Consider the following 12,623-nt stretch of genomic DNA (forward strand, 5'->3'; position numbering starts at 1 on the left):
CCCAGGGAGTATCTCAGGTGTTAGGCATACAATATCACTTACACTGCGCCTGGAGGCCACAATCCTCAGGAAAAGCCAAGAAAATGAAAGAAACACTCAAACAACATCTAAAAAAGCTAACCCAAGAAACCCACCTTGCATGGCCTGCTCTTACTAAGAATCCGAAACTCTCCCCAAAAGTGTGACTTAGTCCATACAAGATGCTGTATGCATGGCCCTTCCTAACCAATGACCTTGTGTGACTGAGAGATGGCCAACTTAATTGCAGATATCACCTCCTTAGCCAAATGTCAACAAGTTCTTAAAACATTACAGGGAACCTGTCCCCGAGAGGAGGGAAAGGAATTATTCCACCCTGGTGACATGGTATTAGTCAAGTCCCTTCCCTCTAATTCCCCATCCCTAGACACATCCTGGGAAGAACCCTACCCAGTCATTTTATCTACCCCAACCATGGTTAAAGTGGCTGAAGTGGAGTCTTAGATACATCACACTCGAGTCAAACCCTGGATACTGCCAAAGGAGCCCAAAAATCCAGGAGACAACGCTGGGTATTCCTGTGAACCTCTAGAGGATCTGCACCTGCTCTTCAAGCGACAACTGTGAGGAAAGTAACTAGAATCGTAGATCCCCATGGCCCTCCTTTGTCATATTTTTCTTTTTACTGTTCTCTTACCCCCTTTCACTCTCACTGCACCTCCTCCATGCTGCTGTACTACAGTAGCTCCCCTTACCAAGAGCTTCTATGGAGAATGTGGCTTCCCAGAAATATTGATGCCCCATCGTATAGGGGTTTTTCTAAAGGAAACTCCACTTTCACCACCCATACCCATATGCCCCTGCACTTCAGGCCATACATTTTGATCCCTGTATCTTTAACCTCCTTGTTAAGTATGTCTCTTCCAGAATCGAAGCTGTAAAACTACAAATCGTTCTTCAAATGGAGCCCCAGATGCAGTCCATGACTAAGATCTACTGCAGACCCCTGGACCAGCCTGCTAGCCCATGCTCTGATGTTAATGACATCGAAGCCACCCCTCCCGAGGAAATCTCAACTGCACAACCCCTACTATGCCCCAATTCAGCAGGAAGCAGTTAAGAGCGGTCATTGGCCAACCTCCCCAACATCACTTGGGTTTTCCTGTTGAGAGTGGGGACTGAGAGGCAGGACTAGCTGGATTTCCTAGGCTGACTAGAATTCCTAAGCCTAGCTGGGGAGGGGGACCGCACCTACCTTTAAACACGGGGCTTGTAACTCAGCTCACACCCAACCAATCAGGTAGTAAAGAGGGCTCACTAAAATACCAATTAGGCTAAAAGCAGGAGGTAAAGAAACAGTCAAATCATATATCGCCTGAGAGCACGGGGGAGGAACAATGTTCGGGATATAAACCCCAGGCATTCGAGACGGGAGTGGGCAACCGCCTTTGGGTCCCCTCCCATTGTATGGGAGCTCTGTTTTCACTCTACTGAATCTTGCAGCTGCCCACTCTTCTGGTCCATGTTTGTTACGGCTCAAGCTGAGCTTTCACTTGCCATCCACCACTGCCATTTGCAGACCCGCCGCTGACTTCCACCCCTCCGGATGCAGCAGAGTGTCCGCTGTGCTCCTGATCCAGCGAGGCACCCATTGCCACTCCTGATCAGGCTAAAGGCTTGCCATTGTTCCCACATGGCTAAGTGCCTGGGTTCATCCTAATTGAGCTGAACACTAGTCACTGGGTTCCACGGTTCTCTTCCATGACCCATGGCTTCTAATAGAGCTATAACACTCACCACATGGCCCAAGGTTCCATTCCTTGGAATCCATGAGGCCAAGAACCCCAGGTCAGAGAACAAAAGGCTTGCCGCCATCTTGGGAGCAGCCTGCCCCATCTTGGGAGTGGCCCGCCACCATCTTGGGAACTCTAAGAACAAAGACCTGCTGGTAACAGCTGGATAAGCCCAACTGCTTTGTAGCTGCCTGTGTGTGGCAAGCAACTAACACTCCCTAGGCCTCAATTTTTTAATTTATAAAATGAAAGCAGTAAATATCACATCATATAAGTTGTTGAGTATTTATGAGAATTAAAAGGAATAATTGCCATAAAATGCCTGATACTGCCAATAATATATTTGACAAATATGAGTTTCTCTTTTTCCCTTTATTCTACTTTGTGGCAACTCCTACCTACTATTCTCTTTCTTTTGCTATTAAGCAGACATCTGGGTTTGTTTGTTTGTTTCATCAGGGAGAGGTTCTAAATGTTGTACCCTTTAACCCTCAAAGCATTATCTATTCTCTTAGAGGGTAAAGGGCAGAGATGTTATCCCTGTTGGTTTCTAACCTTGGAGAAGGTCAGAAATGTCACGAGCTCTCTATAGATCCTCTTATCAGCTTCTCTTACACAATCCTTTGGTTCTGTGTGTGGTGAAAACTGGATTGGGGGAAAATCAGTTCAGTAGAAACCAAATGTTGAAGCAACTGGTGAATAGAGAAATACAGATTGAGTATCCCTACAATGGAATATTATTCAGCAATAGAAAGAAATGAAGTATGGACCCATGCATGGAATGATGCAGGGATGTTTACTACAGCATAGAAGGACCTTGAAAACACAGGGCTAAGTGAGAGGAGCCGGACAGGAAGGATCATGTATTGTGTGGTCTGCTCATGTATGATCTGCTCACATATTGTGTGATCTGCTTACGTGAAATGCCCAAGGTAGGCAAATCCACAGTCAGGAAATAGATCGGTGGTTGCCAGGGGCAGGGACTTTTGGGGGAAAATAGGGAGTGACTGTTAACAGGGACCTGCTTTCTTCTGGGGTAATGAAAATGGTCTAACATTGATTGTAGTGAGGGTTGTGCAGCTCTGTGAATATGCAAAAATACCATAGAATTGGACACTTTAAATGGGTGCAAATTATATTCCAATAAATTATTTGTAGAAACTAAAAAAAAAAAAAAAAAGAAATCTGTGGTACTAAGGTTTTTTCTCCTTCTTTCTATATAACTAAAAATCAGCACCAGTATTTGTTAGAAAAAAATATAATGTTCATAGTTGCATTTTCTTACCTTTTATGACATTTACAAAGCCCTCTCTCACATATGTTTTAAATTCAATGTCACTCTCCTAACATTTACAAAGAGATATGGCAAGTGTTATCATGTGGATTTTGGAAGCAAAGATGCTAATTGGCTGTGACACAGACAATAAATGGCAGAGCCAGCACCAAAACTCTTGCTAGTTACTCTCCACCCACAATGCCTGGCTGGTACATTCCTCAGGCTGGTTTTTGTTGGTTGGTTGGTTGGTGTTCTGATTTTTGTTTTTTCCCCAGGACTACCATAGTCATTACTCTGTACTGATTTTCAGCAGTTTTAAAAGAGTACGAATGACTAAAAGAAGCAAAACAGCCAAAAATTATTGTCTGCAGGAAAAATTAGAATCTCCAAGCACTGGATCTGCTTTCAAAAAGCAGACCAGAATCACTGTTACCAAATGAAACATTTAGAACTTAAGAGGAAAGTGGAATATAGAGGAAGTAAATAGGAGAAGAGATACAAAGAAAAGAAAAACTGAAAAAAAAAGTACAATATTAAGTAAGCAAGTACAACATACAGTGATTCCTAGGCTGGGACTTAAGGATTTTAATATAGTGCACAACATTTAGAATGCCCAATCAAATCCTAATTATCATTGGTCTCTGTCAAGGCTTAAAGTTTAAATGTGTCTGTCACACGCTTTCTTCTTAATTTATATTTCCAGCATATACTTGAGCAAAAAACATCTTTCATAAAATATAAAAAATAAAGGTAATCTTGAATTTGGTGCAATTTTAGCTTGAAGGTAATAGCATTACAGAAAATATATTGAATCTTTCTCAGAAAGTAGGGTGTCCACTTTCAATTTTAATATTGAGGTAACCTTTGTTAAAAATCCATGCTCAGCTGGAGATATATGTATTTTATTAATGGCTTATTTATTTCAACTGTCAGGTAATCCACATTCTCACTTTTTAAAATTGTTAATTAGAAAAAGGGTATACAGAATAATTGAGTACGCAAAACACTAATTGAAATAAATTGGTATTTACTAATCCCTACTAAAATTAGTAAAAATACAATTAATAATACAAATAGCTAACTTTGACAGTTAAAACAGTGGTTGATTGGCAAGAGGCTCAAGAACTCTTGAGGCATTGTAATCTATGTTTTAACGGGGTGATGGTGGTTATACAAGTTCATTTATTTTTCAGAAGTGACCATACTGTTCTTAGAATCTGTGGATTTCACTCTTATGCAAATTATACCTAAAAATTACAGAAAATAATTTTTTAAATAATAAGTGATTAAAAAGATTATATGACTTGATTCTAATGAAAACCTCTTTGCTTTCCGAACCTTTTTAACTCCTTTTTCTTTTGAGACTGAGTTTCACTTTGTCGCCCAGGCTAGAGTGCAGTGGCATGATCTTGGCTCACTGCAACCTCTGCCTCCTGGGTTCAAGTGATTCTCTTGCCTCAGCCTCCTGAGTAGCTGAGACTAGAGGTGTACTCCACCATGCCCGCTAATTTTTTAAATTTTAGTTGAGACTGGGTTTCACCAAGTTGTCCAGTCTGGTTTCGAACTCGTGAGCTCAGGCAATCCTCCTGCCTTGGCCTCCCAAAGTGCTAGGATTGCAGGTGTGAGCCACCGCACCTGGCCCCAACCTTTTTAACTCTTGTGCTTAGCAGTAGTGGGACCTATCTTGCAGTGAGGGGCTGAAAAGAAAGCAGGGAGATGGGATGACCATATGCCATTCCACAGTCAGTTCCAGGGTGGTTGCAAACCTAAATTATGAACACAGGCAACCAGCTTGGATTTGAAGGGTAGGCTGAACAATAAAAATGTCTGTACAGTTCTCTATAACAGTTGTATTAACCAGTCTTGGAAAGGAGAAAGGGCTTCTATTTATGCCAAGATCTAAGCAAACAGATGAAGCAGAAGCACCCAACTTAGGTGATCTCAAGGTTCTCTCAGGTATGTAAATGGATGTGGCTTAGTATAAACATAGGAGGAAAGGCTGGGGCCGACCCTAAACATAAAAAGTCCTTAGTTCATCTAGACACACCCAAATTTCAATAATACATGATGAAATAAAGCTCTACACTGCCCTAAGTCATCAGCCAGATTTGACTCACTGGCTCACATTTTGTCTACTCTGGCATAGTGGGTTCCAACTGATGGAAATGTGACATGGAGGGCAAAAATTATTAGGGTCTCAATTCAGTGACTGTTCTCTCAGAAAGATTACATGAATTTAATCTCATTCTTCATAGCAGAGGAAATGAGGATGAGAAAAGGGGTTGAGCTGGCATCTTGATCAAGACTGAGTAATGAACATGGGAATTTCAAGAGGAAACAGAAATCTGTGAAAAACTCTACGAATCTATGACTTTGAATAAAGTATGTTATAATCCATTTTATTATAATTTCTGGTGAAAAGTTTGGCATGCATAGTTAACTCTGGGATCCTGGCTGGATCAGGTGGTCTCTGAAGCAAGCAGCAGATTAAAAGAATACAGGCGCATTAGAGGCCAGGTGTGGCGGCTCACGCCTGTAATCCCAGCCGTTTGGGAGGCCAAGAGAAGCGGATCAAGAGGTCAGGAGATGGAGACCATCCTGGCTAAGACGGTGAAACCTCGTCTCTACTAAAAATACAAAAAAGTTAGCCGGGAGTGGTGGCAGTTGCCTGTAGTCCCAGCTACTCGGGAGGCTGAGGCAGGAGAATGGCGTGAACACAGGAGGCAGAGGTTGCAGTGAGCCGAGATCACGCCATTGCACTCCAGCCTGGCGATAGAGTGAGACTACGTCTCAAAAAAAAAAAAAACAAGACAGAATCTCACTAGGGAAGCCCCTTCTTTATCTGTTTTATATATTCAACAATCAAGATCAATTCTTGTTGAAAAAATAATTATTGCTTAACAATTTTTGAAAACCACAGTACTATACTTCCAATGTGGTTGATTAGAAAGAGTCAGGGAAAGGGGTCAGTTCAAACACAAATGAAGTTAAATATGTCTGAATGCGGAGGAAAAAGGAACTCCAAGCATTGTTTTCATCAGAACAGGTAAAGACTTGAAGCCTTCTCAAAAGAAGGCCCAGCTGAAACAATAGATTATCAGAGCAACAACTCAGATTGCCAGTTTGGACAGCACCCAAGTACTACTAAAGACTCCTCCGTTCCCCAGGTTTATTTTCAGCATCATCCTCAAGCATAATGTGCTTTCCCAGTGCACTATTGCAACACCACTACACATGTGGTAGAAATAGAAACCTTGCTAAACAGGTTCTGCATTTGGCAAAAGAGGCATGAATATGGGACATTTTACATCTCCATGCCTGGGGAAAATTACTCGGTCTTTTTGGTTAACACCTTATAGAAATGTAATGCATTGAGTTCTCTACATGAGCACAAAGTAGACTAATTGATACGAAGAGCCTGTAAATATGTGTGCAGAGGCAGATTTTGAACATTTGGACTGAACTCTATTTGACACAGCGCAATATTTGGAACTGGTTGGTCAAAACCTGCTTGTCTTGTTAAATTTCCTCTGTCCAAGGACATGGAATTTTTACTTCAAATTTCCCTTTTCTTCATTTCTCTAAAAACATTAAATAAGAAAGAAGATAGTAAAGCCAGCATTTGAAGCCTAAGTATTGAAAGTCTTTGCCAGTTTCTGAAATCAGACTTGACATCTTTCCCTTGCCTTGCAAATTTCATGAAGAAATAAGAAGCTACATATAAGCATGATCATGTTTATTAAATTACAACGAGAACTCTCACTGAATCTTGACCAGAGCAGACTCTTAACTTGGAAGTAGAGTCCCTCTGAAGGTAACTCTTGTGGTCACTCAATATTGTATTGGCATTTGCATATTAAATAGACATTTCAGTAGCATTTATTCAAATTGAAATGGATACTCTCAATTGAATTGCTAAAATATTGGAGGTGTCCACACTTGATAAACTAGTCAGCTTTTTGCCATGTATTTTTCATAAATGCAATATAATCTTTTAAAGCACAATATTAATTTTTCTCAAGCCTTTTCCTCATCTTACCATTCAATGATTTGATATACTTTCTTTAATTCAGTTGAATATTTTCTAATTAAAAATGTAACATCAACAAAAATAACAGGAATAAGCACCTTGTCTTATTTACTTCTGAAATCTAGGGATAGAGGAGTGCATGCCATATAGTTGGCCTTTGATTAACATATGTTGAAGTAATTAATTAAAAGTATAAAGAAGAAAATAAAAGTCACTAACAATCCCACCATGAATAAACAGCTACTATTAAAATTTTGGTATTTCTATCCAAAGTATTTTTCTTGAGCAGTATATTCAGGACTGACACCCTGCTGATACTCAGAAGTATGGCCATACTAATGGTTAATTTACAAAGGAAAAAACAAAAACTGAAACTACAACTAAACTCCTTAAAGACTTCCATCTCCTTACTGGCTAGCCTATCCTTCCCAGGAAACCTTCACCAGGACCAGATACCTGTATAGTCAGTCCCTGGAACAACTTGTGACTCTAGAAAACTGCTCCAGAACTAAGGTCTTTGTCTATTCAAACTGGCCAGTACTAGAGCCCTAAACATTATTCAATATTTGCCTTTTCAACCTGTTTCTCTGGAACTGGATATAGTACCTCAGTTAGACTGTACTTGGCACCATAAGTAAACACCAATCACTATAAAATAAATTACTGGCTTCACCTTTAAAATAAATGCAATGAAATTATCTTTTTGATTAAGTAATAATGCTCCTCAGAACATACAGGAACAGCAGTGTGGTACTGAGCAAAGACCATGAATTAGAGTAGGGATGTTCTGGGTTTGAAAGGTGCATATATTTCTAAATGTCTGACCTTGGACAAATTACTAAACGATGATAAAATTCTGCTGTTACTACTTAAAATGAGAATAATAAAACTGTATTCATAAGAGTGTTGTACAAATTGAGAGACAATTTGTAAGTAGTCTATGCTTAATCCACTGGAAGGCCATAATAAATTGTAACAACCAATTTTCTTAACACTCTAGTTGTTACACATACCAAGAACTTGATCTTGGTTTCCCCTGCATGAAGATAATTTTCTGCCAGGAAAAATGGAGGTATTGTCAATTATTTATATTTCAATTGTTTCGCTTTTATAAAAATTCAGTCACAACCAGTCAGTTTCCACATGATACTTTCCATCTTTTGTTCATGACCTAGGAAATGGCATCTTGTTTCTTTTCTCCTTTTTTTTTTTTGAGATGGAGTCTTGCTGTGTTGCCCAAGGTGGAGTGCAATGGTGCGATCTTGGCTCACTGCAACTTCCGCCTCCTGGGTTCAGGCAATTCTCCTGCCTCAGCCTCCCACATAGCTGGGAATACAGGTATGTGCCACCACGCCCAGCTAATTTTTGTATTTTTAGTAGAGACGGGGTTTCACCATGTTGACCAGGGTGGTCTCGAACTCCTGGCCTCAGGTGATCCACCTGCCTTGAACTCCCAAAGTGCTAGGATTACAGGTGTGAACCACGAGTCTGGCCTTCTCCTTTTGTGTTTAAGACTGCTGCCTCTAGAGTCAATAATTTAATCCCAAACTTATGTATGTTCATCATTATAGTGAGCATACAAAAAAAAAAAAAAGGAATTGCACCATATTTCCAAAGAAGAGAACTGGCATTTACTGAGGGCTTACAATGTCCTTGAGTTTGTGCTAGATATTTTTACATTAAGTCACATCATCTTCACAACAACTCAGGTTAAGTAAACATTATCCATCTCACTCATTATATAAACAAACCAAGACTCTTAGAGTTTATATGAGGAAGTTACTTGGCTGGAATGCTGAATTTCTTCCATGGTTTATTTCAAACACAATTTGGAATAGAACTTTCTTGGCTATATAATCTGTAACTTCTTTCTAGGAAGAAATTAGCATCACAGATAAAACATTTAAGCAAGTTTCTGATACAGCTAAATGAGACAAGGAACTTCTGGGAGGTGAGCTGCTCATCCCTCCAGTGGCCCATCAATCAGCAGTTCAAAGGCCTGTGACTTGACATGCTTTCCTTTCTGAGTCTAATAATATTTACTAACCAATTGTTTTTTAATAAACGTTTCTACCAAGATATAAATCTTTGCATTGGTCTGTTAGAGGACTTTTGCTTTATGGCAAAACTTATAAGATTATGATCCATGCTCATAGCTTAGTTGTCTGAAAATATTTCTTTCATGAGAACACTATATCTAAATTTGTAGATATAGTGTAGTTAAATATGAAGTTAAATATGTCTGAATATAGAGGAAAGCACTGTTTTCATCAGAAGAGTTAAAGACTTGTAGCCTTCTCAAAAGAAGGCCCAGCTGAAACAACAGTTATCAGAGCCTTCTTTTGGCTCTCTATTCAGGAGTGGTATGTTAATTTACATATGTTCTATGGTGCCCAACACTGGTAATGGAAGAGAAATAAGATCTGAATACATGGAGCCAGAAAGTATGGGAAATTGCAAAAATTTCAACTAATCTATGAAAGACACTAGAGATTTTGCCAAATTCACAACAATCTTAAAAATGTACATAATATTGCCAATAATGAATTATGAAGCTGAAAGAAACTTTGAAACTATCAATAATGAAAACAAAATTAACCATGCTAGAGAAAGAGGAAAGACTGAATTACTTTTATATTCTTTTTATGAAATATTTTTTAAGCATCACATAAAGAGATAATTTAAAATCTCTAAATTTGCAGACAAATATAGCCCAAAAAGCATTACAGAGATGTGTTTAGCAGTTAGTTGATTAAAACATTTTTAATTTTCTGGATTTTGCTTTTTGTGTATGTTATTTTGGAGATTTAAAAAATTTATAAATTTGTGATTTTTTCCAATTCTCATTACTTTTGCACCTCATTTTGTATTGGTACTTTTGTAATCTTTTTCTTAAAAGGAGCTTCCAAAATTGTCTATCTCTTCTCATGAATGGCTATAATGCATTAAAAACTTACATGCCAGTCATGTTGTTACATGTTCTACACATGTTTACTCATTACATCCTCATACCAGCTTCATGCATAAGAAACTGTTCTATTGCTCTTTTACTGGTAATAATACTGTTCAAAAGTGAACCCGACTCTGCCCCAGGTTTCTCTGACTCCTCAGACAGTGTTACTAAAGTACTTATATTTAAAAGAGGGGATTCATAACAACTTTAACCGGATTTTTTTCAGGAAAAAAAAAAAAGATCCAAGTGACTTAATACTTTCTTTTGCTTTTTAAACAAACAAAAAGTGAGGCAGATAATTAGAAAATCCTAGCATATCTAATTTGTTGCTTTCTCCTAATTCAGCACAAAAATTGAGTTCCTTTTCTGTAGCTAAAGAGCTTGTATGAACTGTCAGCTTAGCTAACCATATGTTTTCAATGTTCCCTGCAAATCGTTTCCCTATACATTGTATGTATAGTCCTTTCAATGGATGAGTAAGTCTTTTGTCATTGTTATTTGCTGCCTGTGGACGTGATTTCAAAATCTTCTTCAGGTCATGAATAAATTTCCTTTTCCTTCTGTCCCTGCTTTTGAGCCAAGGAACAAATCAAGATTCTTCCTCAGAGTGTACACACCTGCCCAGGCATCTCACTCTCTCCTCACTCTATCTGCTTCAAGTTATGGCTCCTTGGTGAGAACACTCTGCTGCTGAGGTTATTATTTAGCTATAATAACTTTTTCTAACTAGACAGAAACAAATTAGATATGCCAGGATTTTCTAATTACCTGCCTTAAGTGCTTTTTTAGAAAGCATTAATAAATCATGTGGATCTTTTCCTAGCAGTGGTAAGATAAGTTATAATATTATCAAACTGCCAGTTTTGCCACTTCAATATATTTATGCCTGGTTGTAACCTCACTTAATAAGTTAAGTCCATATAAAAATAGTTGATAGTTAACACATTTGGCAAGAGTTGCTTAAACAGATTAGACTATATAACAAAATTAGGGTTTTAAAAGAATAAAGCTGCTATAACATTACACTTCATCTCACAGGAATTAATCAGTTATGGTATCTCCACAAAACAGAATATCACGTATTGTTAAAGACAGCCATCTCATTTCCCTGCAAGGCAGCCATTTGTAGGTTGAAGAGTCACTTGAGAGCTGGAAAGAAAAGGCTGTATTTCAGAATTCTTCTAATAGCAGGAATCTACAGGGAGCCTATAACTCTCCATTTTAGCAATAGGCCTCTATCCCCATATTCTACACACAGCTTTCTGCCTGTGAACATGCACAATTGGTCCATTGGGACTAATATAATTGTACTTTTTAACCCTGTTCCTATCAGTTACTTCAAGGAGCCCATAATTTCCAGATCACCCTGCACTCCCCAGGAACTGATCCTCATGCCACCAGGAACAGGGATTGCCTTTGTGATGATTGCCCACTCCTTCCCAACTTTTGAAACAAATTCACTATTCCCTTTTTACGCAAAGTCAAGGCAAAGCCTTTTGTATCCCTTCACCTTCTTACTCTAATTGAAACTTGGGACTCCCCTAAAACCCCACTTTCCATGTAGCACACTCAAGTGAGAGCTCTTTGTCTCCTATGTCAATACGTACTGCTGAGATAGTGAATTTCTTGCTCCTCATTGCTGCTTTAGGACCATTTTTCCTCCCTCCTAAACAATTTACAGATTTGAATCTCATATTATCAATTCATGCTTCCTACTGCCACTCCTTGTGGTAGTCATCTTCTGTCTCCTGGAGACACTTACCCAACATCTATGAAGATTTTAAACTCATGTCTTAATATAACTCTTATCAACATACTCCCAAAATTACTCTTGGAAATTACAATATACACAGATAATCTTTCTAGTACTCTGGCTTCCCAGTTCTTTGATCTCTGTCTTCAAAACTGTTTTCTCCTACTTGGTCTCACTCATGTACTCCCACAACATACTTTTGATCAATAATAGCAGGCCTTCCATGATATTCAATAATTAAATCCATAGTTCCAGTTCACTCCCTATAAACTGCAATTCCAACATTCTCTTGAGCCAGATTATCAATTCATTGATCCTATCATATTTTTACTACCCTTTCCTCCCTTTGTGCCTTCACTTTTGTCTTTACGTATCCTAATGGACAATCATTATACTCACTTGGGTGCAAATGCCCTCAACTCTCTAGCTCTTGTTTCAGTTTGTCATAAGCCCATGGTTTAAATATGACCCTAGTTAAACCCATCACTCCATCTACTATCCATTTGTACTCATGCACATTAACATAGCTGGAGAAAAGCACAGCTATTCTGAGTAAATTGTCTTATTTTATATTAATGATTACTAACTTTGAGTAGGTCTTTGAGGCTGCCATGCTGTAATACTTTCTCTCTCTCTCTCTTTTTTTTGAGACGGAGTCTCTCTCTTGTTGCCCAGGCTGGAGTGTAATAGCGCAATCTCAGCTTCACTGCAACCTCTGCCTCCCGGGTTCACGCCATTCTCCTGCCTCAGCCTCCCAAGTAGCTGGGATTACAGGCATCTGCCACCACGCCTGGCTAATTTTTTTTTTTTTTTGGATTTTTAGTACAGACAGGGTTTCC

At 38.9% G+C, this 12,623-nt stretch overlaps 2 protein-coding genes across 2 annotated transcripts in view; one reads left to right on the forward strand and one right to left on the reverse strand.

Annotated features, from left to right (window-relative positions):
* The window catches only part of ANO3 (anoctamin 3), a 327,529-nt gene that overhangs the window by 65,749 nt on the left and 249,157 nt on the right, over window positions 1-12,623 (reverse strand). The window lies entirely within an intron of this gene.
* The window catches only part of MUC15 (mucin 15, cell surface associated), a 30,485-nt gene continuing 18,268 nt past the window's right edge, over window positions 407-12,623 (forward strand). Inside the window, exon 1 of the mRNA XM_054440332.2 lies at window positions 407-1,094. Coding sequence (XP_054296307.1) covers window positions 1,014-1,094 — 81 coding nt within the window. The 5' untranslated portion in view covers window positions 407-1,013. The remainder of the gene's footprint in view (window positions 1,095-12,623) is intronic.

The sequence above is a fragment of the Pongo pygmaeus genome, chromosome 9 (assembly GCF_028885625.2).
Source record: "Pongo pygmaeus isolate AG05252 chromosome 9, NHGRI_mPonPyg2-v2.0_pri, whole genome shotgun sequence".
Classification (NCBI taxonomy): Eukaryota; Metazoa; Chordata; class Mammalia; order Primates; family Hominidae; genus Pongo; species Pongo pygmaeus.